At 48.6% G+C, this 25,229-nt stretch overlaps 1 protein-coding gene across 5 annotated transcripts; it reads left to right on the top strand.

The window, feature by feature from the left end:
• The first annotated feature begins 1,564 nt into the window (after positions 1–1,564).
• On the top strand, positions 1,565–20,715 carry SUN3 (Sad1 and UNC84 domain containing 3). Of its 5 annotated transcripts, none has more exons than XR_004277045.1 (10): positions 1,565–1,900; positions 3,847–3,910; positions 5,799–5,902; positions 9,322–9,362; positions 10,469–10,634; positions 11,690–11,774; positions 12,977–13,092; positions 14,644–14,811; positions 15,099–15,260; positions 19,206–19,292. XR_004277045.1 is itself a non-coding variant. In XM_032305772.1 (10 exons), exons 1-10 carry the CDS (start codon positions 1,727–1,729, stop codon positions 20,508–20,510), a joined length of 1,071 nt encoding a protein of 356 aa, XP_032161663.1. In that variant the 5' UTR covers positions 1,565–1,726; the 3' UTR covers positions 20,511–20,715. The 5 variants fall into 5 exon arrangements, 3 of the variants coding, with proteins under 3 accessions (XP_032161663.1, XP_032161662.1, XP_032161664.1); XR_004277046.1 differs by lacking the exons at positions 15,099–15,260; positions 19,206–19,292 and adding exons at positions 16,095–16,332; positions 16,766–16,876; XM_032305772.1 differs by lacking the exon at positions 15,099–15,260 and adding an exon at positions 20,397–20,715 and having other exon boundaries at positions 1,565–1,848; positions 3,849–3,910; positions 19,206–19,298.
• Positions 20,716–25,229: the final 4,514 nt, after the last annotated feature.

Genomic DNA, 25,229 nt, shown 5'->3' with positions numbered 1-25,229 from the left:
AATGCGTGTATCTATAGATACACACATACACAGGTATTTGTTCCTAATCACATTTTACATAAATATGTCATTGTATGCACATTCATATCCTTGAACAAAAACAAGAAAGTTTGAGGAAGGACAGCCCGCAGCGGGGGTCAGAGCATGGCAGAGAGACAGCCTGTCCCTCTGCTGCATTCTGTCCCTGTTGAGCTTGGGACAGCAAGGCAGAGAAGGAGACATGCTGGGATTTCTTGGGAGGAAATCCCAAGACCTCACAGGGTCAAAGAGTAGATCAGCGAACTGTAAAGTAGCACTTATGAACCACCCTGAAACCAGCGTAGATAAAAAAGAGGGAAATAAAACATGAAAATCCTAACTATGACGGGGCTGTGAGCTGTGGGGAGAGTGGAGCCAAAGGAATTCACAGTGTCGCTAAGTGAGCATCACCAGAAACCAGAGGGACTGCAGAGAAGCAGCATTTGAAGAGCGGATGGGGGAGAAATATTCCAGAAATGAGGCGATGCACGAGCACCCACATGGACCTTTAAAGTAGCCGCGTCTATCGGAACAATGGGAACTAATGTCCCACTTCGGTGTATCAAAGAGAAACTGAAGAACAGCAAAGAGAGAGAGAAAATGTTAAAGACCCTAAGAGGAAAATGATCAAACCACCACACAGACGTGCACAGTCGCACGTGTGCGGACACACAAACACACATGCACACAGACACGCACACAGAGGGACACACACGCAGACACACATATGCATACACACAGACACACACAGAGGGACGTGTGCGCACACAGACACTCGCAGACATGTGCACGCCTACGTGCAGGAATGAAGAGGAACCAACAAGGAGGAAACCGCATCACCCCACCGGCAGGCGCCTGCTCCAAGCACCCTGAGGTCGTGCTCCGAAGCTGTCACCCGGGACATATACAGAATAAAGTCGCTCCTAGGTGTGGACTGGCGAAGGGTGGACCCCAGACACGCACAAGGACGGGCGCCGGCTATCATCTGTTGCTGGAGACCTGAAAGCAGCCTGAGCACGCATCCGTGCGGGAGCAGGTGGACGACCGCGACGTGTACGTGACGGAATCGAGCATCGGAGACTGCGTGGGCATGAAAGCGATCGCGCCCAAGTGAAGACGTCCCAAGACGACGCGAGAAAACGGAGGAAGGCATCTCGGTGGAAAGCAAACACACACTGTTGTGTTCTGTAAGGACACATGTATCGTGATCGAACATTGAAAAATTCGTGGGAATTCCGTCTGTCGGTTTCCGGATCATAGTTCCCTGTGGGAAGGAAGGGACAGGAGTGACATTGGGGAGCGATGGTTTGGGGTCTCCCGTGGTCTCCGTGGTGTTTTAGCAACCCCCCGGCTGGTGACGGCGGGGAGCTAGGTATAGGGGACCTCAGACGGGTTAGGGTAAAGCATGAACACGTGCTCGGGATGAGGTTGTGTGGGCGGAGAGGTGGCCACAGGTGCACCGCCTGACCCGGGGCGGGCGGGGGGTTCCCATTATGATGTGTCACGGCGGGTGATGCAACAGAAGGGTCCTCAGCAGGTCCAGATCTGCTCGCCCACAGATAGTTCCCCCCTCTAAGGAGGAGCACCGGAGAAGACAAGAAGCCAACGCAGGCCCTCTGCGGAGGGCGCCATGCTTTTCCTAAAATAGCGAAGAGCGCAGGGACGCCCTTCTTCCTCCTTCCAGCTCTGTGCTACCTTGTGTGGGAACATGAGCGGGAGGCCGAAGCCAAGGAGGGGCGCCAGGACTTTGACAGGTCATTCGGAGGAAGCCGGCGGCAGCGCCAGTCTTCACATCCCGCTGGCGGAGGACGGGAGCCCCGAGGCCAGCCGGTACGCCGCTCTGGGGAGGGACGGCCGTGCACCTCGCAGTGCCGCGAGCCGGGTGTGCGATGCTCACTTGGGAACGGACCCAGTGAACGCTTTTTCCTTTTGAAGAGAAAGTCATTTCCTAACAGTCTCCTGGCAGGTGTCTCTTGACCACTGGGCACGGGGTCTCCCTTCCACGCGGGGGTGGGGGGTGGGGGGGCACTTTGATTCCTTCCAGCCCAGGGTCCACAAGGACTGTGAACCAGAACCGCAGCAGTGGCAAGGTGACTGCTGTGCCCTCTGGGTTTACAGATCATTCCCGTTGGTGACAGTTGTCGGTTCTCTGTGTCTTTACCTGGTCTAGGAGCCTGGACCGTGAGTGCTGAGGGCATCCTTGAGGGACAAATGATGCACGGTTTGTAGGCACCCATTGGAGCCAATAACTGCGGTCCTGTGGTCTGAGTGGGTGTGGACTGGCTTCAAGGAGGTGGCAGGGCAGCGAGGGGGCAGGGCAAAGACCCCAGCCCCCCCCCATACCCCACCCCCGCCGCCTGCTGGGAAAGCAGAAATGAAAGTCACGAAGAGCCATCGAGTGACAGCACAGCCCTTGCACAGAAACAAAACTGCCCAAAGGAGCGAGGGCTACAACGTTTTGTGTCATTTGTCACGATACAGGAAGATGGTTTTGGACTGACAGAGCAGAAGTAGCGAAGGGTGGTCCCCGCTGAAGACAGGGGCCCACAGGCCGGGCAAAGGCATCCAAGGGGCTTGGAAAAGCAGAGGCTGACAGCCAGGGTTTCTGGAAAAAACAGATGTACCTTTGCCTGACACGGGCATGTGGTCATTTTCAGTTCCTGCAGCCCATGGCGAGGGCTCACCTGCGCTGTAGAGCTGCCTCCAACAACTCTCTTTAGGCAGTGGACCCCCCACATGACCCTAAATAGTATTTGCAGAGGATGTGGCTTCAAGATACACCTCCCTCTGAGGGCAAAGAATGGAGAAAAACTTTTGGGTCAGGACAGAGGTGACCTTTGGGGTGGAAAGGAAACAGTCTGATGGAGGCACAAGAGTGGCTGCGCGGGGATTTTGCTCATTCCTGCGGAGCTGACGCGGGTGTGTTCATCCTGCGAAGTTCATCCTGCGACGAAGGTCGCGGAATCTGGCGGTAGAATTTGTGTCCTTTTCTGTGTCGATGGTAGACAGCAAGGAAAAGGTGAAGGGCAAGCGTGTAGGATTTTTAAAGAACTTCATCAGATAGTTGTTAATCATCCTTAGTTCCTTGGCTGAATATCTTTCTTTCTTTCTTTCTTTCTTTCTTTCTTTCTTTCTTTCTAAGAGGGACTTAACCATCGCAGGACTTAATCTCATGACCCTGAGATGAAGACCTAAGCCATGGGGCTCCCGGATGGCCCAGTCCATTGTCTGCCTCCAGCTCAGGTCATGATCTCAGGGTCTGGGATGGAGCCCCCTATATGGCTCCCTGCTCAGCAAGGAGCCTGCTTCTCTGTCTCCCTCTGCCCCTCCCCCTGCTTGTGCTGTGTGTGTGTGTGTGTGTGTGTGTGTGTGTAATACATAAAATCTTAAAAAAAATAATAAGACCTGAGCCAAAACCAGGAGTTGGACACTTAACCAACTGAGCCCCCCAGGTGCCCTTTAATACCTAATTTCCACAAAAATCAGACTCTAACCTCTTCTCTTTCTACCTCCAAAGATAACCCTTTCCATTTTATCCTTCGTAAGCATCTATGCACACATGAAAACACCAGTGCATACACAAGACATAAACACCAGCATAACCATGTAACATGTGTGACAGTGAGGGACAGGACATTTGAGTGTGTAAATACACCACCGCCAAAAGTGTTTTCTCTCAATTCCAAAGCTCCCTTGGGAAGTGAACTTATTCTCACACTCAGCACAGAAGGAGCACGTTTGTGGACTTGGTTAAGGCGGTCAGTTTCACGTCCAAAGTACAGGTTCTTGGCGCTGGACCCTTACATTGTTTTTGCTTTTCTTCTCTGTAGGTTAACCCAGTCGTGGAAGATTGTCATAAGTGCAGTGTCTATACTGACTCTTCTTCTTATAGGTAAGGTCCTCAAAGCCAGGTTGCAGGACGTTTCTCTGTGGGGAGGGGGATCTCCGTGGGATGAAATTCCTGAGCAAACTCAGAAAGTCAAAAATGTCACAGGGAGATGGCAAGAAAGACTCACTTGTCCCCAGGGGGCTGGAGAAATGGCTCAACGTGCTGTTGCAGGCCTCTGACTGCCAACATCGCACATCGCACCCCCTAGCACATGGTAAATTGCTCTAATATATTGATGACTTGAAGCACAGAGTGCCCAGCAAAATCAAGGCTCCAACCTGGGGCGCTCAGTCCATTAAGCATCCGACTCTTGGCTTTGGCTCAGGTCATGATCTCAGGGTCAGGGGATGGTGCTGCACATTGGGCTCTGTGCTCATGGAGAGGCCTGCTTCTCCCCTCCCTCTCCCCTCTCCCTGCATGCATACACACATACTCTCTCTCAATAAATAAATAAAACTTAAAAAAAAAAGAAGATTCTCTCTGTTATGTCCATTGGTTTGGACTTCCCCCACGGATGGTTTTGATCCATTTGTTTTTCTTTAAATGGGTCATATTTGCTTGTTTCTTTGTGTGTCTTATAATTTTGGGTTGGAAATGGGGCATTTCAATATTTTAATATGGTAACTCAGGAAATCAGGTTTTTTCCCCTTTCTCAGGGATCACTGTTCCTCCTTGTTGAGGGGCTATAGTCATTTTTTACTGATGATCACTGTTTGCTCTCTAAGTGGTCTGCTATGGACCAGACAGATTTCCTGGAGTCATTGAGAGAGAGAGAGAATGAGGACTCTCCGAGTCTTGATTCTGCCTTAACCTTCACCCCTGGCTCACACAGACCCCGAAGAGCCACCTGAGACCAAGCCTGGGATCTTCTCTGTGATCTCTTCTGAGCATGCACCCAGCTCCTGCCATGCATGATGCACCCCCCCTTTCCCTTCCAAGCCCTGTTCCCACAAAGGACTTCTTCTGACTTCTCCTTCCCATGCTGCGGGGCAGTCTGCCACTTGCCCTGTTCACTATTCCTTGCCCAGGTCAGGAAGGCCAATATATGTCCTTAAATCTTTTTTTTTAAGGGCTTTATTTACTTATTTGACACAGAGAGAGAGAGAGAGAGCAGAGCAAGGAGCAGAGGGAGAGGAGAAGCAGGCTTCTGCTGAGCTCTGTCCCAGGACCCTGAGATCATGACCTGAGCCAAAGGCAGCCACTTAACCCACGGAGCCACCCGGGCACCCCTGTCCTTAAATCTTTCAACAGATATCACAGCCTCCCAGAAAACCCTTCTAGCCCAAAGGAGTGGGAACACCGGGCAGGTCAAAACTCCCAGGTCCTGTAGATTAAGAACAAGTCTGCATTAGCTGCCTGGAGCCAGCAAGTTACACCAACACTGTGCACTCCCATCCCCCCATGCTCCCCATGGTGGGACCGTGGAGGGATGGCAAGCAGGGAGCAGGAATATCACAATCTTAACAACAATAATCTGCTCTTTCCTTCAGTCCTTCAGTCCTCTGGTTGCTGTAAGGTTGGGATTAGATTTAAGAGTCCAATGAAGGTAGATCCTACTGGTCTTTGCCAGCATATGAACATTTCAATGGAGAACTGATTTTGTTAAGCACCCAATATTGCCATTTTCCATCTTGTTGTCCAAGGGTCTGATATCCTTCTAAAGAGGACATGTATCCTTCGTGCTTAGAGAAATTCTTACCAGTGCGTGTAGCACGTCAGGGCAGGCGGCTGGCTTCATCAGTGGAGCTCGCAACTCTTGCTCTCGGTGTTGTGAGTTCGAGCCCACAGTGGGTGTAGAGATGACTTAAAAGTCTTTAGAAGAAATACAAGTAGGAAATCACAAATGGTTGCAGACAGAATCTCTCATCAGAGTTGGCCTTTTCTTTCACAGGACTTGGCAATCACATGTGGCTTCAAGAAACAGAGTTTCCTCACAAATCCAGACAATTTTACGCTCTAATTGCAGAATACGGTTCGAGGCTTTATAATTACCAGGTGGCGTTTTGTTAAACCGTTTTGTATGTCACTTGTTTTAAGATTCAATATGCTCCAACTTGTAGTGTGTTACCTTCGTTTTGCATGTGAATGTCTGATAGAAATAGTTCAGGGACCAGAGTCCTGTTAAGTGGTTTTATGATGAAGCGACAATTTGACCTACAAACTCTCTCCAGCCTCTGATCCCGGCAGGCTCCTGCCATAGACTGAACGTTTGGGAACCTTTCGTCTTCTCTGTTTCTTTCTTTCTTTTGCAGTGAGGATGTCTGTCCTCTTCCCGGCTCATGCCTGTACTTAGCATATCACCTGTTTGATTTCCTAGCCTCACAGCTGGAGGGGAATTTGCTTTGGGATGAATTTTATCTGGGATCTTAACCATATGGACTTCGGTGCTATTTAGCCGAGGCCCTGGACTTTAGAGTTTTCAGTTCATGCTGGAATGAGCCAAGACTTTGGAGGCTATTGGGATAGAATGAGTGCATTTTGCAGAGGACCTTAGTTTGGGGGGCTAGGGTCAGAATGCCACAGACTGAGTGTTGGTGTCCTCGCAGTGGAAATCGTTCCCGGGGTGTGGAGGAGGGGCTTTGGGAAGTGATGAGGTCATAGGATGGAACCTCGTGCCTGGGATGAGTTGAGTCCCCTTCTAGAAGAAACCACATTTTTCGCTTAGGATGAACTCCTACAAGAAAGATAAACAATCCCCAGATTTTAGGTGACCTTTGTATATTGAACCTTAATAAGTTAATCCTGCTTTTCAAGAAGTTAGCTGTGCCTCCTCCACCTCACTGTGGGTGGGGGGGATGGGGCAATCACCCCACATCCAAAGCACATTAAATACACATTTCAGTTTCTCCTCAAAATGAGGATTTCACAAGAGTATTACTAAATCCTACTTAATAAGTCCACTTACAGGTTAGGAAGCTGCTTAGGACAATTAGAGAGATTACTCGTATGCCTGGGGCTTGAGTTCAAACCCGGGTTGTGCCAAGTTGTGCCAAGGCTGGGCCTGCCCGTCTGAACTATTGGCCACTGCTGGGGACGCGGGTTTACAGACCCGTGCCACACGGCCCCACCCCCCATATGGTCACTGTCAAGAGCATCGGGCCAGTGACTGCAATGTAGCCGCTCCAAACACTCAGTTGGTTGACATCGAGCCCCTCTAGGAAGCAGCGAGCTTGATTACTAACCCGGAACACAGTCGGCAACTAGTACACCTTCAACCATCCTCTCGCGGGGTGTGTACAGGGACACAGGGCAAGACACAGGACAAGGACATAAGGACAAGGACGTCTCCCAGGAGTTTTGTTAAGGGAAAAAAGAAGTCACAACTGCGCACAGTGCATGTGAACATGGGCATCGGTTGGTCCCAGTGCACCTTCCTGGAGCTACGTTGCAGGGCATGAAACCCCGGACCTCATCCACGTTGCCTGAAAAAGGAGAGCACAGTGCGCCCACTTGGGCTCAAAGCCTGTGCTCGAAACTTGGGACCAGCCCAAGAAGATTAGCCCCTGAGAGCTCTTGGGGAGGATACCGCCTGCAGGGAGGGACTCTAGAAAGTTCTCAGGAGACCCCGTGCTGGTGGCGTCAACAGGCGTGGTGCGATGCAGCTTCTCCTACACCTTTGATTTTTGGCTTTTTTGGCACTGTGCGTGGTGTGAGTTTTGGTCACCCCCGCTTCCCATGTCAACCCCCACTTCCATGGCTCTGGTGCTGGAACCCAGCATGGGGTCCACAGCTGACGGCTTCCCGGCAGGGAAGACTCCCAACCTGCAGGGCAATCTCACCTCCCAATCCCCTTTCTCTTCTCCCTTTTATTTCCTCGCCAGTGTATTGTCCTGGGTCTTTTCGTGCTGTCTCTGTTCCACTGGTGGAAGCCCCCTGAAACCCATTCGGGAGAAGCCAGAACAAAATATAATTTTTTTACATCCTGAGATTTTTAGGGATGCCGGGGTGGCTGTCGGTGAAGCGTCTGCCTTCAGCTCAGGTCATGACTCAGGGTCCTGGGATCGAGCCCCATGTTGGGCTCCCTGCTCAGAGGAGAGCCTGCTTGAGATTCTCTTCTTCTCTACCCCCGCAACTCACACACACCCACTGTCTCTCTTTAAAAAAAGAAAAGAAAAGAAAAGAAAAAAGCCCAGCAGTGTCACTTCACTGCACACCACACTGTGCTCCTTAAGGCCCAAGGTCCTCAGGCAAGCACAGAGCTAATTTCCGCAGGACAAATGGAGAGGCGAGCAGGTCTTTGAAACAGAAGGGCAGACTGGTCAGCAAAGGAGGACAGCAAACTATTTCTCAGGCAGCACTTGGATGGTCACTGGTTTGGAAGGGGACCCCCCAAAGCTAGCCAGGTCCCCGCCTGAGAACCCACGTCACCTTGATGTGGAAAGAGAGTCTCGTCAAATGCAATGAGGGGTCCTAAGAGGAGATCGTCCGGCATGTCCCAGGTGGGCCCCAGAGCCAGTGAGAGGGGTCCCTGAAGGGCCCAGAGAGAAAGGCCTGGAGGCCAGGCACAGGCAGCCCCCCGCGGGGAGCCAGGAGCCACCAGACGCCGGAAGAAACAGGAGGCAGAAGGTCCCTCTCTCCCAGCTTCAGAGGAAAGCACAGCCTCCGAGACCAAGGGGGTACCTTTCTCCTGTTGGAGGCTACTGGGTTTGTAGACATTTGTGGGAGAGCCTGGAGGCCACGTGGCCGAGGACCTGGGGACGCAGAGGAGCTGGCGCCCAGGCAGAGAGGCCGCGTGGGCTGCAGCCCGAATCCAGGCCTGCCGTTCCGGTCCCCGTTTCCCCCTCTGCGCTGACACCTCCACCCTCAGCAGCAGCCTCATCCCCTGCTCATTCTGGGCCTGGTCGGGGCACCATCCCTGCCCACGGAGATGGTCAAGGTCAGACACCTGTCAGCCTAGGTCAGTGTCTGCTCTTCTGCTAATGGAATCCCGCCATAGATGCATCAGTTAAGCAGAAAGAGGATGGTCCTCGTATTTACAAGGACAGCCTAAGGCCTCAGCAAGGCCCTCTGGCCCCTCCCTCCCTCCTCCTCATCCCCTCTGTCCCCTCCCCCACAATCCCCCTATCATCTCCCCCCCACTCTCCCTTCTCCTCCCGGCTCTGTCCCTTCCCTCCCTCTCTCCCACCTAACCCCCCCACCACCTCTTCTCTGTGTCTCAGGGGCACTGAGCACTTGCACTACCTTGAGAAGCAGCCCCTCTTATGCTCCAGCTGTCAGTTTCAGCTTTGGGGGTGGCTCGGTCCCCACAAACTAACCAGGACAGACGTGCAGATGTCTTAGAGGACGCTTGGCTTCCCCCGTCATGCGTGTCTGTCAGGGAGCAAACGGGATTTCTTTCCCCTCTACGAATAAGAATGCTAACTCTGCTTGACAGGCAGGATGCGGGATGATTTGAGTCCCTTGGTTTCTTCCAGGCCAGACTCCGGATGCCCAAGGAGCAGCTAGAACTTCTAAAGTGAGTGACGCGCTCTGATCTGTGGGGCGCTGCTGCTGGGACTCCAGCAACAGAATCCTTCTCTAAAAACCATAAAATGAAAACCACTCCCACTTCCTTAAGGAAATACACACTGCTTTCAAGGTTAGTTACAATTAAAAAAATGAAAACTTCCTAGAGAAGAAAAACAAACCAATGGCTAAATACATTGGAAAATATCCATGTAATGGGGAATTAGGGAGCCTTCAAACTAACTATAATATGACTAATGCATGTATTTAATGATTAAATATATAATAACATGTATCTAGTGCCTGGGAAGCAGAGCAGGACACCAGATCACAAACAGGATCTCTATTTTGTTACTCATTTTTCACATGGGATAAAAACTGTTACAAACACACTGAAATGCAACAGTGTTTATCTCCTGAGGATTTTTGTATTCACCAAACCTTGAACATGTACTGTTTTACAAATTGGGCAGCAGGGGGGAGTACTAGGTGCATAGTGCGTCCATTTTTCAACCTAAAGAAACACCTGCTGGCTTGACATCTTCTCATTGGGTCCACCAGTAATTTTCAACCTGTTCTGCAGTCAGCTGTCACCCTCCTGCTGTCAGCATGATAGATGACGGTCCCCATCTGTAATCTCCAGCCACACAGCCTGCAGCCACCCTCCTTCCTGAGCCTCATCCGTTAAGACCTCAGGGCTCAGGAAGAAACCCCTGCTCCATACCCTACTGGAAATATAGGGTGTTCCCCAATCCAAGCAAGACAACAAGGTGGCCCTTAGAGATTTAGGCTTCATGCTGTGAAGTCATGCAGCCTCTGGTCAGGGTAGCAGAGCCCCCAGGGAAGGATGAGGGACGTGCAAGGTCAGAGGATCCCTACTTCCCAGCCTAGAATGCACCCCTAGAGTTGGGACACCGTCTGGAAGCTTCTTCCCCTGAATGTCCTTGCTTTTCAGGGGGAGTGAAAGGCGATGCTTTGGACAAGGGGGCTTTTCTGAGCTCCCTCTCTCTCTGCTCCAACATAAAGCCCCTCCCCTCTTCCTCCTCCACTCCTGAAGCCCAGGGCATGGCAGGATGCCCACTCCCCTCCCTTCACATCGGGGGTCTCCTTTTACAGGAAGGAAAGCCAGACTTTGGAGAACAACTTCCGTGAAATTCTATTTTTAATTGAACAAATAGATGTTCTGAAGGCATTGCTTAGAGATACGCAGGATGGTCTACACAGCCACAGCTGGAACGTGGATGGAGACGGGGACCAGGAGCCCCCGGAGGCCACGGACGAGGTAAGGTCGCCTGGAAGGGTTGCACCACACGGCTCTGGGAGCAGAAAACTCAGGTCCTGGCAGCTGTGTGTCTGTGTCCTCCTGACCATTCTCCCCGACAGGAGCTTACCTTGACAAGGCTTGCCTGGGAACCCCTTCTCTATCACTGCTGTGTCACACAGATGACCATTGCTGTATGATGGACGTCCCCTCTCCCCCAAGTCAATAGCCGATTCCATCTTACTTTCCAGTAAAACAAACATTCAGAAATGCAGCCTGTAAATACTTACAGAGCAGAATAGTTTTATTCACGGAGCCGAAGCTAGTGCCCTTGACCTCATCAGCTCCCGATTAGGGAAGGTGGTGCTGGAATTCAGTCAGCTTGGCTGCACTTGCCCGTCTCCCGCACTCCTCCTCTTCTCCCCTCCCCCCCTTTTTTTTTCTAAGACTTTTATTTATTTATTCATTTGTCAGAGAGAGAGACACACACACACAGTGAGAGAGGGAACACAAGCAGGGGGAGTGGGAGAGGAGGAAGCAGGCCTCCCACTGAGCAGGGAGCCTGCTGGATCCCAGGACCCCGGGATCATGACCCGAGCCGAAGGCAGACACTTCATCGACTGAGCCCCTCAGGCGTTCCGAACAAGCAGTGGTGAAGTCCACGTAAACGGCCTGATGCCCAACTACTTACAGAATGATCCAGTCTAATTACTAAGCAGGGATGCGAATGAAGGGGGGACCCAGCAGGTGGCACACAGAACCCTGTGTGACTGCCTTGCTGCAGAGCATGACGGGAGGTTGTTAGGGATTCCAAAGGGGCCTTGTGTCCAACCTTGCTGGGACTTGGGTTGGGGGGTGTCTGACACATTGCAGCGGTCCGGAGATCGGCGATGCCGCAGCGCTGTGGAGGGCACTAGAAATCCTCCTTCAGCGACTGGCTCAGCGCAGCTCCCTCAATGTTCACCGTCGGTAATTCGCAGATTACGGCCTTCAGGTCCAGGTAACACAGTGAATGGTCAGAACTTGAGCAGTTGGGGGAGACTGTTAACGCAGAACTGTTTTTGATATTTGCACAGGAAATGTCAAACTTGGTCAACTATGTCCTTAAAAAGTTGAGAGAGGACCAAGTCCAGATGGCCGACTATGCCCTTAAATCAGCAGGTGAGTACAAACTGAAGAGTTCATGCCTCTAAACCGTCCCTGCCTCTTTATTTTATTTTCTATTTTTTAAAGTTGGTTTTTTTTTTTTAAGATTTGATTTTTAAGTCATCTCTACACCCAATGGGGGGGCTTAAACTCACAACCTAGACATCAAGAGTTGCATGTTTGACTGACTGAGCCAGCCAGATGGCCCTCTTTCTATTTATTTATTTATTTATTTAGTATTCAGAAAACATACTTATTGCGGCACCTGGGTGGCTCAGCCGGTAAAGCGTCTGCCTTCAGCTCAGATCATGATCCCAGGGTCCTGAGATCAAGTCTGACATCAGGCTCCCTGCTCAGTGGGGAGCCTGCTGGAGATTCTCTTTCTCCCTCTTCCTTTTTCCCTCCCACTCATGCTGTCTCTCTCTCTCTCTCTCAGATAAACAAAATCTAAGTAAAAATGACATGGGGAAGTGAACCAGAGAATCTTCTTTTTTCTTTCTTTCTTTCTTTCTTTCCTTTTTAAGTACTGGCATTCGGACACACCCTTCTTGTGCTTTCTTTCCTCTTCTGTATTGAATGCACGTGCGGCTTCCATCTCGAAAAATCCATGATGACAAAGGTAAATCCAGAGATTGTGTAGAACAAGGACGAGCAGGATACGTGATGGTTTCTCAATAAATGTGAGCATGAAACATGGGGCCATCTTCTGGCTGGGTCAAGATGGAGAGAGCCCCACGGCGTACACGCAGCTGAAAGATTTGGACAAAATACAAAAAGCAGAGATCGGGACCTGAGCCAAAACCAACAGTTGGCTGCTTCACTGCCCGAGACACTCAGGCGCCCTTGATAGTGTTTTTTATGCTTTTTTTGTTTTGCTTTTAAGTAGGTTGGGCTGTTAAGAAGTGGGCGTCCGTGCATCTGTTTAGGTAGTAAACAGCCCACATCCTATTTGCACCCCTGAATCAGTTCTGGAATTCACTCCATGCCGGTTTCAGAAATGCTGTGAAACCACACGGAGCAAGAATGTTGTTCCGAAGTGATAAATCCTCTGCCGCAGGGAGAGCGGGACGCCGTGCTCTCCCGGCTGAGTCCCGAGTGTGAGTCTCACCTCATTTGCAGTTCGCCTGGGAATGCTTGTCCAACAGCACTGTGAAAACAGAAGTGATGCGTTTTGAGACGTGTACTTCTTTATTTTTCAAATTCTTTTGTCTTTGCAGGGGCCTCTGTCATTGAAGCTGGGACGTCGGAAAGTTACAAAAATAATAAAGCGAAACTTTACTGGCATAGGATCGGGTTCTTAACTTATGAAATGCCCCCAGATATTATTCTCCAGGTAAAAGTGAGACTCAGAGGAATCCATTTGTATCAGAGGATTCTGTTCCTATTTATCATGAAGATACTAACACTCAAAATCGAGACCATCTGAATTTATCACAGCACCTGAAACCCTCACCTTGCATTTTATTTTATTTTATTATTTCATTTTGGGGGAAGGGAGAGACAGAGAGACATTGAGAATCCCAAGCAGACTCCATGCTGAGGGCAGAGCCCGACGGGATCAATCTCACGACCCTGAGATCCTGACCTGAGCTGAAATCAAGAGTCAGATGCTTAACCAGCTGAGCCACCCAGGCTCCCCTGTACTTGCATTTTAATAGTCATCAAACTATATAAATTATCTCTTATTTTATGAGCAGTAAACTACAATTGATGAATTATTGATTGTTTTTATTATTTTAAAATCAGTAAGCTAGTTTATTTCTTAAATAGGATGTTTGCGTTCCATACCTCTTCCTGAAGCTGGGCCTGTGCCCCGCCCCTTTTCTGTTGAAAACTTCAGTCTTTCAGCAAATATTAGTTCCAGATCCTCACCCCTAAGTGTCAGCACTGTGCCCCACTCTTTCCAGACCGACACATTCCTCCAAAGTCCAAGTGTAACAGGAGAGAATTTCAAATAAGATTTCCACCAACATGTGAGTGCAATTCAGAAGACTCTAAGTAGACACCAGCAGATGGTAGGGCTGCTCTTAACTACCGTCTACAAGCCTGATGTCCTTTTCCAAGGGAGGAATACCTTCAGGAACAATCGTGCAGATCTCATTGCAGACTCTAGATCTAGAACATGGTACATTTTCTTCCTTACCAGCACCATTGCTTTGACCACCACCATCATCTCCACCACCATCGTCACCTCCACCACCACCATCATCTCCACCACCATCACGACAACCACCATCACGACAACCACCATCACCATCACCACCATTATCACCACCACCATCACCAACATCACCTCCACCACCATCGTCTCTACCACCATCACCTCCACTACCATCATCACCACCACCATCACCATCATCATCATCACCACCATCACCACCACCACCACCATCACAACCACCATCACCTTCACTACCATCATCACTACCTCTATCACCACCATCACCTCCCCCATCATCATCATCACCACCATCACCTCCACCATCACCACCATCACTGCTACCAATACCTCCACCACCACCATCATTACCACCATCATCTCCACCACCACCATCATCACTATCATCATCACTATCATCACCTCCATCACTGTCTTTATCACCAGCACACCATCAACACTCATGCCAACCGGCTAAGTAGCAACATACAGTCTAAGTAGAACGGATAAAAGAAGATGCATAGTAAATAAATCATATAATCCTATAATAGATAATCCTATTAGGAAGGGCTTTGAGTGATAGAAGCATAATGTGCTCTGGGAGAACAACCAAACCCTTGGGTACCTTGGCAGTTTTCCCATGTGGTATGTACCCCACTCAATGCTTTCATATTACAGGCATAAGCAAGATCTGTGGTAATGGTGAACTCGGTGTTTTCTCTCCAGCCGGATGTCCACCCTGGGAAGTGCTGGGCCTTCCCGGGTTCCCAGGGCCACGTCCTAATCAAGCTTGCCGGGAGGATCATGCCAACTGCTATCACCATGGAGCACATCTCGGAGAAGGTGTCTCCATCAGGAAACATCTCCAGCGCACCCAAGGAGTTTTCCGTCCATGTGAGAGGGAGTTGGAATCACCTCAGAGTGGATTATGCTAGGAGGGGGTTGGCTAGGAATCAGACGCTGGGCTGGCACCACCACTGGGCAGCTAACCATTTTTATCACTGCAAGAAATTTCCTTCTTTCCGGGACCTCTGCTTTGTCATCTACAAAAGAGAGAGGGTTGGACCGGAGGATTTCTATGACTTACTTTTTTTTTTTTTTTTTTTTTTTGGTGCACAATTTAAAAATCAGCATTCTCATACGCTTATAACTAAACACTTTTTTCTTGTGCCTTGTGCCAGGGCTCCCACCCAGGTTTCTACTCTCTGGAAGCTTCTGCTCGCCAGTTTTAGCTGCTCATTTGGGTACACGTCCCTCCTTCATATTTGCTTTTACTGTTACTTCTTCTTTTGAAAGTAATCTCCGTGCCAGATGTGGGACTCGAACTCATTATCCCCAAAATCGTGAGTCATGTGCTCTACCACCTAAGTTAACCAAGTGTCCCTATATTTATTTCCTGAATTTTTTTTGTTTTGCTTATCATCTACTGACATCCTCTGACGAAAAATGAAGAGGAGTCCTCGTCCACGGCTCTCCCATCCTCCCCCAGGGTTTAGGTCTTACTTGTCTTTAAAAGACAAGTTTACTGAGCTATTATTCACACACCAGCAATTCGCTTAAAGTGTTCCCATCCATGGCTCTTAGTATATTCACAGAGTTGTGTATCCGTTACCACGATCGACCTTAGGACGTTTGTGTTGCTCCCCAAAGAAGACTTGCCCTCCTGAGCTGTCAGCTCTCATGGCCAAGCCTGCTGCCTGCCCCACAGGCCCCCCTACACACACCACTGACCTATTTTGTCTCTGCAATGCTGCCTACTCCAGACATGTCATTTAAGTGGAATCATATATGTGGCCTTCTGTGCAAGGCTTCTTCCACTTAGCATCACGTCTTTGAGGTTCCTCTGTGCTCTATAACATGGCTCCGTACTTTATTTTTAAATTGCTGACTAATGAGGGCACCTGCTCTTGGTTTCGGCTCCCGTCATTATCTCAGGGTCATGAGATCGAGACCCACATCGGGCTCTGGGTTCAGCATTGAGTCTGCTTACGACGTTCTGCCTCTCCCTCCCCCGTCTCTCATTCTCTCAAGTAATCTTTTTAAAAGTCTTAAACATTTAAAGAAATAAAAAGAAATTGCTGAATAATAAAAATTTCATGGTGTGGCTAGAATATGTCTTCTATGCCCACTTATCAGCAGACGGGCGTTTGAGCTGTTTCTCCTTTCTTAACTATTAGGAATAATGCTGCCGGGAACATTCATGTACATGTCTTTGTGCGGACACTGATGCTCATTTCTCTTGGATCTATACCTGGAGTGGAATTATAAAGTCATGGGGTAAATCCAGTGTCACGTTTGGGACACATCTAGACAGCGTATCTTCCTCTCCGTCAATATGCGTGTTTTCACGGTCACTGTGTGCATGGAGGTGTTCTCATTGAACCCTGCGGCAAACTGGAATAACATTTTCTTTGGGTGAGACATTGATGTTCCTCTTGTTAAAACGAATGCCTCATTTCAATTGAATTTGCTTACTTTTCTACATTCCTAGCCCAAAACCATCCCCCACCTCGTTTTCGGGAGGGTTAAAGTCCTGCCATTGTGTTCCTTCCTGTCAGGTCATTTCCAAGTTTCTCCTTGATTTTATTTTTTAAAACTTCCCCTCTGGCCCACTCTGCCCTCCTGCTCCAATCTGACCGGACTTCACGTCCTCACCCTGAGGATGTGACTTAACCACCTAATCTAAGATTTAAACAACCTTTTTCTCTCTAATTTTCCTTCTTTGTTTGTTCCACCTTCTGAAAGATTTTTACCAACTTATATCCTGACCCCTATGTTGAATTTTTCATTTCTGCTGTCATGATTATTCTAAGATTTATTTTTTTCTGCAAATAACTCCTCTTTTTAGAGTCTGAATTTCTTCCTCCATGGATGCAGTATCTTCTCTCAAGCTTTCGAAGATGGTAATGGACATTAATGAGAGCTGTGCTGCATGTTCTCCAGCTCCCTCCCGTGTCCTATTCCCTGTTTGTGGAAAGGTGCTTTTCTCTGGTGTCTGGTGATGCTCGTCTGTTGCATTTAAGAGCCAAAGGGTAGAAAACCAGCCAAACTCTGTGTGTGCAAGGTGGTGGCCACCAGGTGGGTGGTCTGGTTGGGCAGATTCCTCCGGAACACCCAGAGTGTGATGGGGGCAGGTTGACCCTTGAGGAATCCTGCAAACTTGTGCCCAGATTTTAGCTTGGTCGACCACCTGCGGGGACAATAGGTACATGGGCTCCCCTGGCAACCCCAAGCCCAGCCCCCAGCCTGTGGCCCCGTGTCTGCCCTTCTGGGACTTGCAATGACAGTGTCAGCATGCTGCTGGTCCCCCTACAACCAGGATAATCTATTCTTGCTCCAGGCCACTCTACCAGTCTCTGATCGGCTCACTCCGGACCTTTTCGTCTTAGTGTCTGTTCCCGGGTGTTCCCTGTTGCTCTCTGCCTTGGTGGCCTGATCTGGAGGGGGGTTTGGGGTTAAAGCATGAGCACTCCGTCTGCTTTGTGCACCCTTCGAGTGCCTGTAAATGGCATGATCCTGGGTCACAAGACAGAAAGGAACCCCCTACCCTTTGAGGCAAACCTGCTGCCACCCACAGTGGGTGTCTGCTGACAGACAGACAAAGTTGGATTTGAGCCACTTGAACCCCATCTCAGAGAGACGTATCAGTTGCTCATTATAGGGGAATTATGGGTTACCCTTCAGGCAATAAAAACCATTCTCGTCATTTTTCTCTTATATTAGCAAATTCATGAACCGGTAAAATTGAAGTTAGAGGAATTAGAGCAGTCACTCCCTCCTATTCCGTTGAAATCCCTCCCCTACACTTGACCCCCCCAAAACTTAACTACCAACATCTTACTGTTGACCCCTAAATCTTACTGATAGCAGTCGATGAACATAATATTTTGCATGTCATATATATTAGATGCTGTATTCTTAAAGTAAGCTGGAGGAAGGACACCTGGGTGGCTCAGTCAGTTAAGTGTCTGCCTTTGTCTCAAGTCATGATCCTGGAGTTCCAGGATCAAGTCCCACATCAGGCTCCCTGCTCAGCACGGAGTCTCTTTCTTCCTCTGACCCCCTCCCCCCCATGCTCGCTCTATCTCATTCTCTCTCTCAAATAAATAAAATGTTTAAAAAGGAAAGAAAAGCATGTGTTTATCCAAAAAATCCACATTTGTGCGGACCCACGCACACAGTTGAAGCCAGGTTGTTCAAGGGTCTGCTGTGTATGAGGTTTGAGCTGTATGTTGTATCTATAATTGTGGCTGCATTATATAATCATGTTGCAGCCAATTCTTTTAATAAATTTGTGATGGGGGCACCTGGCTGGCTCAGTAGGTAGAGCTTACAACTCTTGATCTTAGGGTCATGAGTTCAAGCCCTAGGTTGGGCATAGAGCTTACTTAAAAAAAAAAAAAACTTATGATAAAGGTTACATGTTAATATTTTCATTATCAAACAGTTGAACCAATGAACTCTTTGTTTACTGTGTTGCCATGATTCAAGGAAGCTAATGATAAAGTTCAGAGTCACAAAATAAATTCATTTCCACTGGTCTGTCCCCTCTCAAAAATCTTCCATTTTGAAGGTAGAGAAGGAAGGAGCCCAAGGGAAAGAGCATACAAATATCATGAAGTTCTTTCAGTCAAAAACCTTACTTTTTGGATGGAGTTATTTGTGTTCTTGAAGTCTGGCGATTGGATTACACTTACATCATTTTGAAAAACTTTGGGTCAGCATGGGGATGCATTTTGTGTGTGCATGTTTTAAAGATTCTATTTATTTATTTATTTATTTATTTATTTGAGGGCGTGAGTGGGGTGGGGAGTGGTGGAGGGAGAGGGACAGGCAAATTCCGTCTGAGCACAAAGTGTGACCCTGAGCCCAAATCGAGAGAGGGATGCTTCACCGACAGAGCCACCCAGGCGCCCCTCACTTTGTGCTTATTTTATTCAAAGTATGCCAACTGAAATTCAGTTACTGAACCAGGATCTGTGCTGGGATATGCTCTAGTTCCCTGTCTCTATCTGTCTGTCTGTCTGTCTCTCTATGTATCTATCTATTGATCGATTGCTCGATCTATCTCCCTATCATCTGTCTATCCAAGTCAGACCTGCGGTCAGCCTCCTCTTGCCTCACAAGCTGAGCTAAACAACTCTTGGGTGTACAGGGCAGCACCTTGCTCCTGGCGGGCAGCCAAAGATGTCTTGAGAGTTGTTGCTACCTGGACGGACAAACTTCTCCATTTATGTAGCCGAGCATCCATTCATGAAAACCCCCTTGTCTGTCGCTCTCCTTCACAGGGCATCTCCAAACAGTGTGATGGGGAAGAAATTTTCCTAGGTCAGTTCATCTATGACAAAACAGGAAGCACTGTTCAAACATTCGAGCTCCAGGTACCGAGGGCCCAGAAAACGTGGGGTATGAGGAACTCCATCCCCACGGGTCGGGGGTCTGTGGGTGTTGCTGATGCCGTGTTGTGTGAGGATGATTTTGACAAAAGTGTGAGCTACAGAAGGCTAGGTGCGACTTCCATTTTTAGCTCCAAGAGCAACATGAATTTTAATGTCCCCAAAAAACAAATACCAGAGCAGGTTCTAAGCCAGATTCTTTTTCATTTTCACATTTCTCATATATATATGTATATATATATACATATATAAATGAATATAATAAACTATAGTAAATATATTTACTATATTTTAAATATAGTAAACTATAGTAACCTGTATTATATTATAATACATACATAATACTATATATAATACTATACTATAAGTATAATATAAATAAAATAAACTTTATTAAAACTATAGTAAAATATATATATTTTTTACTATATTCATTTTCTCGGTCCTTCTCTTACCTGTTGGGTTCCCTTGATGCTGTTAGGTTTGGCGGTCACTGGGTTGTCTCCTACAGAGATGGCTGCAGGCAGACAGGAACTCGGGAACAGAAAGTAAAGGCCAGACAATGTGACTCAAACCTCTCTTCCTGACATTGAGGAGTGTTAGGAAGAGGAAATGGGAAAAAGTGCCAACTGGTAACATAAAAACCCCTGAAAGCCATTAAGGTAGATGAAATAAATATATTTTCGTTATTTGTCATTAGGTACAGGAAGACTTAGAAGGTGTTGCCTACCATGTAAAAAGAAGTGTGTTGTAGATGATCCTTCCTGGCCAATGCGGAGATCATCTGAGCTGGAAACGATATGTGTGTTAGAAATGAATGAACCTGTGAAGTTTCTCACCTGTGATCATTTATCCATGTCTCTCTCAGGCTCCCACCTGGGGCCACAGTTCTTCTCATGAAGGACTGGGAAGACATGTGCTTGTCAGGACCTGTTTTCCTATCCCTGAGACTGGATGTCTAATAAAATACTGGTTAGGAAGGAAAGACAGCGTTCTGATTTCCCATTATATCAGCATCCCTTGGGACGCTTGGAGATGGATTTCTGTATAAGGCATTCATTTGTATCTTTTCTTTATTTTCAGCGTGACGTTTCTGAATCCTTACTATGTGTGAAACTGAAAATCCTCAGCAACTGGGGACATCCGAAGTACACGTGTTTATATAGATTCAGGGTCCACGGAACTCCAGGAGAGTAACGCTAGAGACGGACCCATGCACATGGCCGCGACCACAGATCCAGAATATGGGACCACGCTCATTCCCTTAGATCACCGCACCCGGAGGAATCCAGACAGGGGAGTGAGAGGGAAATCTCCAAGTGTCCAAGTGTCCCAGTCAATCAAAAGTGAATGACTTTTCCTAGTAAAAATATATGAAAATAGGTGCAGTGGTCTGGTGGTGGTTTAGCTCTTGAGGATGAATCTGTGGAAGGCTGAAATGTACGTATTTGGAAGAAGCGGCTTTTATTCTAGTCTCTTCTATTAGTATCTGCCTTCATTACTCACGCAGCCCTAACCATACCGGGCTCCGATGCCCCCACCCCCGTTACTGCAATGATGTATACGTACATATGACAGTGATGTGATTGCTTTCACCGGTCAATGTGAGCAGGTAAGCCAAAGAACTTCAATGTAAAAATTGGAGGGGACGTCAGCCCGCCGGCCCCTGACTACCTGCAGATAGCTTGGTGAATTCCTTGAACTTCAGGAAAGTCAATGAAGAGATACGGACAAGGAGAAACTGTAGGCAGTTAGCGGATACAAAATCCTTACACAGAAATCGACTTCATTCATACGTATGAATAACGGCCAGTGGGGGGGATGCAATTTACAAAAGCTTCGACCACCACGATTGAAAGAAAAAGAAGCGTCTGGTGGTCCTGTCTGTTAAGCATCTGACTCTTGATTTCTGCTCAGGTCTTGATGTCAGGGTCAGGGGATGGAGCCCCAGTCAGTGGGGGTCGTCTTGAGAGTCTCCATCTCTCCCTCTGCCCCTCCTCCTTCCCCCCTCAAATAAAGAAATAAATCTTTAAATAAAATAAAATAAACAGTTAAGCTACACGTACAGTCATCCCCCTTTGCCTTGGGGAGATACGTGCGTGCCTAAATCCGTGGATAGTAGAGAACCCTGTATATACCACGTTTTCCCCTATACACATACACATATCATAAGGTCTAATTTACAAATTAGGACAGGAAGAGATTAACAGTAATAATAAAACAGAACAAGTGTAACAATATACGGTGATAAAAGTTACGTGCATGTGCTCTGTCTCTCATACCTCCTTACTGTCCTGCACTTACCTTCCTGGGAAGATTGAGGAGGAGGGAACCAGGCGAGGAGATGATGGGGGCGAGTGACCCAGGCTTGTGACCTAGGGTTGGATTGTACTGACCTCGTGAAAGTAGATCATAACGGGGTCACCTGCTTTGCGACCACAGTTGACCGTGAGGACCTGGAATTGTGGGTCGGGGGAGCCTGCCATGAAGACCCCACAAACACTGGTGGATCATTAAACTAAAACTCCAGGAACTGGGGAGACCTGCTTACTCTGTGGATGTGGAAACTCCGCTATCTAGATGTCAGTTCTCTGCACGCTAATCTACACAGTGAATTTGATCCCATTTAAAATCCTGAAAAAGATGTCAATTAAAAGCCTGAAAAAAATTCACAGTACTTGTGAGAGGTTTATTTGGGATGATTGTTAAAAATGATATTTCAGGGGCGCCTGGGTGGCTCGGTGGGTTAAAGCCTCTGCCTTGGGCTCAGGTCATGATCCCAGGACCCTGGGATCGAGCCCCGCATCGGGCTCTCTGCTCAGCAGGGAGCCTGCTTCCCCCTCTCTCTCTGCTTGCCTCTCTGCCTGCTTGTCATCTCTGTCTGTCACATAAATAAATAAATAAAATCTTTAAAAAAAAAATTTCAGTGCCTATGGAGATTCTTATCACTTAGATTTATGTATTTATGTATTAAGTGATTCTTATCACTTAGATTTATGTATTTAGATTTATGTATTTTTAAAATATATGTTTGCATGTTTTATATTTATGGATTTATGATTTACAGATGAAATGATATTTTTTAGGGTAAGTTCCAAAATTACATATGAGGAGGATATGCATCGAGGGATGGATGAAAAAGATTGGCCATGAAGTGATCATTGAAGTGGGGTGCTTGTCCCCGAGTGTTCACTGACACTATTTTGCCTACAATAAGTATCTGTACTTGATATTTCCAATTTCAGTGAAGTTTTAAAAAGATTAAAACACACAGAGGATGCCTGGGTGGCTCAGTTGGTTAAGTCTCTGCCTTCGGCTCAGGTCATGACCCCAGGGCCCTGGGATGGAGCCCCGCATCTTGCTCTCTGCTCGGCGGGGAGCCTGCTTCTCCCTCTACCTTTGCCTGCTGCTCCCCTGCTTGTTCTCTCTCTCTCTCTCTCTCTCTCTCTCTCTCGCGCGCGCGCGCGCACGCGCGCGCAAATAAATAAAACCTTTTTTAAAAGATTAAAACACATATATATCCAAGAAAGTAAAAGAATTGTGTTTTGAACAAGTTCATATGAAAACAGAAACTTGGTAGGAAGCCAGGAAACCTTCCAAAGGAAGAGAATCTACAGAAATAGTGCTATGATACTGTGATTTATAATACAAGGGGTATATCTGGCCTTTGTCCCCTTTCTGGCTTGAGCTCCTAAAACCCTAGTAATTTACTAAGTGACAGGAGCAGAAGGGTGCCTCTTGTTATGCTAATGAGAGGACCTTGGGACCACTCCAGGGAACACCAGGATTTGGGATTGGAGGTTTGGAACTTCCAGCCCCCACCCCGGACCTTCAGGGACAGAGGCTGGAGATGGAGTTCATTCATCTGTCGAATGATTACATCAGTCACACTTACACGATGAAGCTTGTGTAAAAACCCAAAAAGATGGGGTTCAAAGAGCAGCCAAGTTGGTGAATGCGGAGATTTGGGGGTTAAGTTGCCCTGGGCAGGCGTGGAAGCTGCATACCCTTTCCCCAGACTCACCCCGCGGGGCTCTTCCTTCTGGCTGTTTCTGAGTTATTATCTTTTATTTATTATTTTTAAGAAGATTTATTTAAGAGAGAGAGAGCGTGCACGTGCATTAGCAGGACAGGGCAGAGGGAGAGAGGGAGAGGAGATCTTAAACTGAGCGTGGAGCCCAACCCGGGGCTTGATCTCAGGGCCCTGAGATCCAACCTGAGCTGAGATCTACAGGCGGACGCCCTGTGGAGGGAGAATGAGCAACAGAAATGGAAGGAAGGAATTTGAACAAGAAGGAAATGCGGAAATACACATGCAGAAAGTGGGGCAGCTCCTGGAAGTGAGAGACCCGGGCCAGGGGTCCCCAGGCTGACCCATCTCCGCACAGCCCGGGCACTGAGGGAAGTCCCCGGCTGTTCTGAAAGCCGGGAGGACCCCAGGAGGAAGTACAGAAGGCTGCCGCCACGGCGCTGGCCCAGACGTTCCTGAGTGTGGGGACACAGACATGGCATGGTGGCAGGGTGCCTTCCATTGTGTCAGAGGAGAGGAAGGCTGCAGCACGTGATTCAGACCTTCAGCCCTTTTGGAGCCTCCCCTGAGCACAGGGGCCACTAAGCAAGCCTCAGGGCCATGGGAAGCTTCGGTCTACTCCAGGGGACAAAGCCCTAAGGATGTGCGCTTCCCGCCAGCCATTAGGTGCCCCACCAGACACACGGGGCTTCCGTGGAGAAGGTGGCTCTTCAGTGAAACCACAAAGCCACACAGGACCTGCCGCATAGGGACTTGGGGCGAGGGGGACAGCATATGTTGTAGTTAGTCGTGTTGCTCTAAGGAGACATACATGTGTGGTGTTTTGTTTTGTTTTTAAGATTATTTATTTGACAGAGAGAGAGATCACAAGTAGGCAGAGAGGCAGGCAGAGAGGGGGAGAAGCAGGCTCCCCGCTGAGCAGAGAGCCTGATGCGGGGCTCAATCTCAGGACCCTGAGATCATGACCTGAGCCGAAGGCAGAGGCTTAACCCACTGACCACCCAGGCACCCCGTGTGTAGTGTTTTGTTTCAAAAGAAGTCGAAGAGCTTTGCAAAAGTGACATGTGATGAGGCTGGGCCAGAGAGTACAGATTTTCAGTTCTAACTGAGGAGTGATGCTTTTGTGGCCACCAGGAATAAACGTGAGTGTAGACGCGTCCATCTAGCTGCTGCTGGAGAATGGAGGAGTCGGCCCAACAGTGGATACATGGAAGCCAGACATGGAGTTGTGGCAATTGTCTGGTGGGGACAGTGTGATGGAGGGAGGTGGGGGGATGGAGGGGGAGCCAGGGGAACTTAAGCCTCGGAGGAAGGGCTAAGTTGGTCCCTCAAGCCCAGGGGGCGGGGGTTGGGGGGGTGGTCCCCAAGCGGCCACTCCTCTCAGCAGTGAATGATACAATCACTTCCCAGAGACCAGCATGGGAGTTGGTTCACAAGGGCATCCTAGGGCAGGTGAGCCAACAGTTAGCCCCAGGCACGCACCCTCACTAGGTGGGAATGACGCCCATCCCCACGGCATACCTTGGTGCCCCGAGACCCTCCTCAGGTTGGGGAATTGAGGATAGAACTCTATTTCAGCCGGTGAGCACGACTATCTAGGGCGGCATGAATGTGAAGATGCAGGGTCCTGATCAGTTTCAAAGCTAACAAGGACTGTGACCTTGGGCAGCGTTCTAGGACAGGTGGTTTCGGTTGTCAGAGAAATGCCCTGTGGCAAGCCCAGTATGAGTGAAGGGAGCTCTTATGGAGTTACCTGGAGATCTCGGAACATGAGGACAGGAAACATGTACACCCCACTTTCAAGTCTCACCTTTGGCCGTGGCTGGGTCAGGGGCTGTTCTAGGGGCCCAGAGTCCTCTCTCTGCATCCCCTATGCATGCCCCTTG

This window comes from Mustela erminea, chromosome 11 (genome assembly GCF_009829155.1).
Source record: "Mustela erminea isolate mMusErm1 chromosome 11, mMusErm1.Pri, whole genome shotgun sequence".
Classification (NCBI taxonomy): Eukaryota; Metazoa; Chordata; class Mammalia; order Carnivora; family Mustelidae; genus Mustela; species Mustela erminea.
Note: the sequence above shows the minus strand (reverse complement) of the source record. Positions and strands in the feature narration are given on the sequence as shown.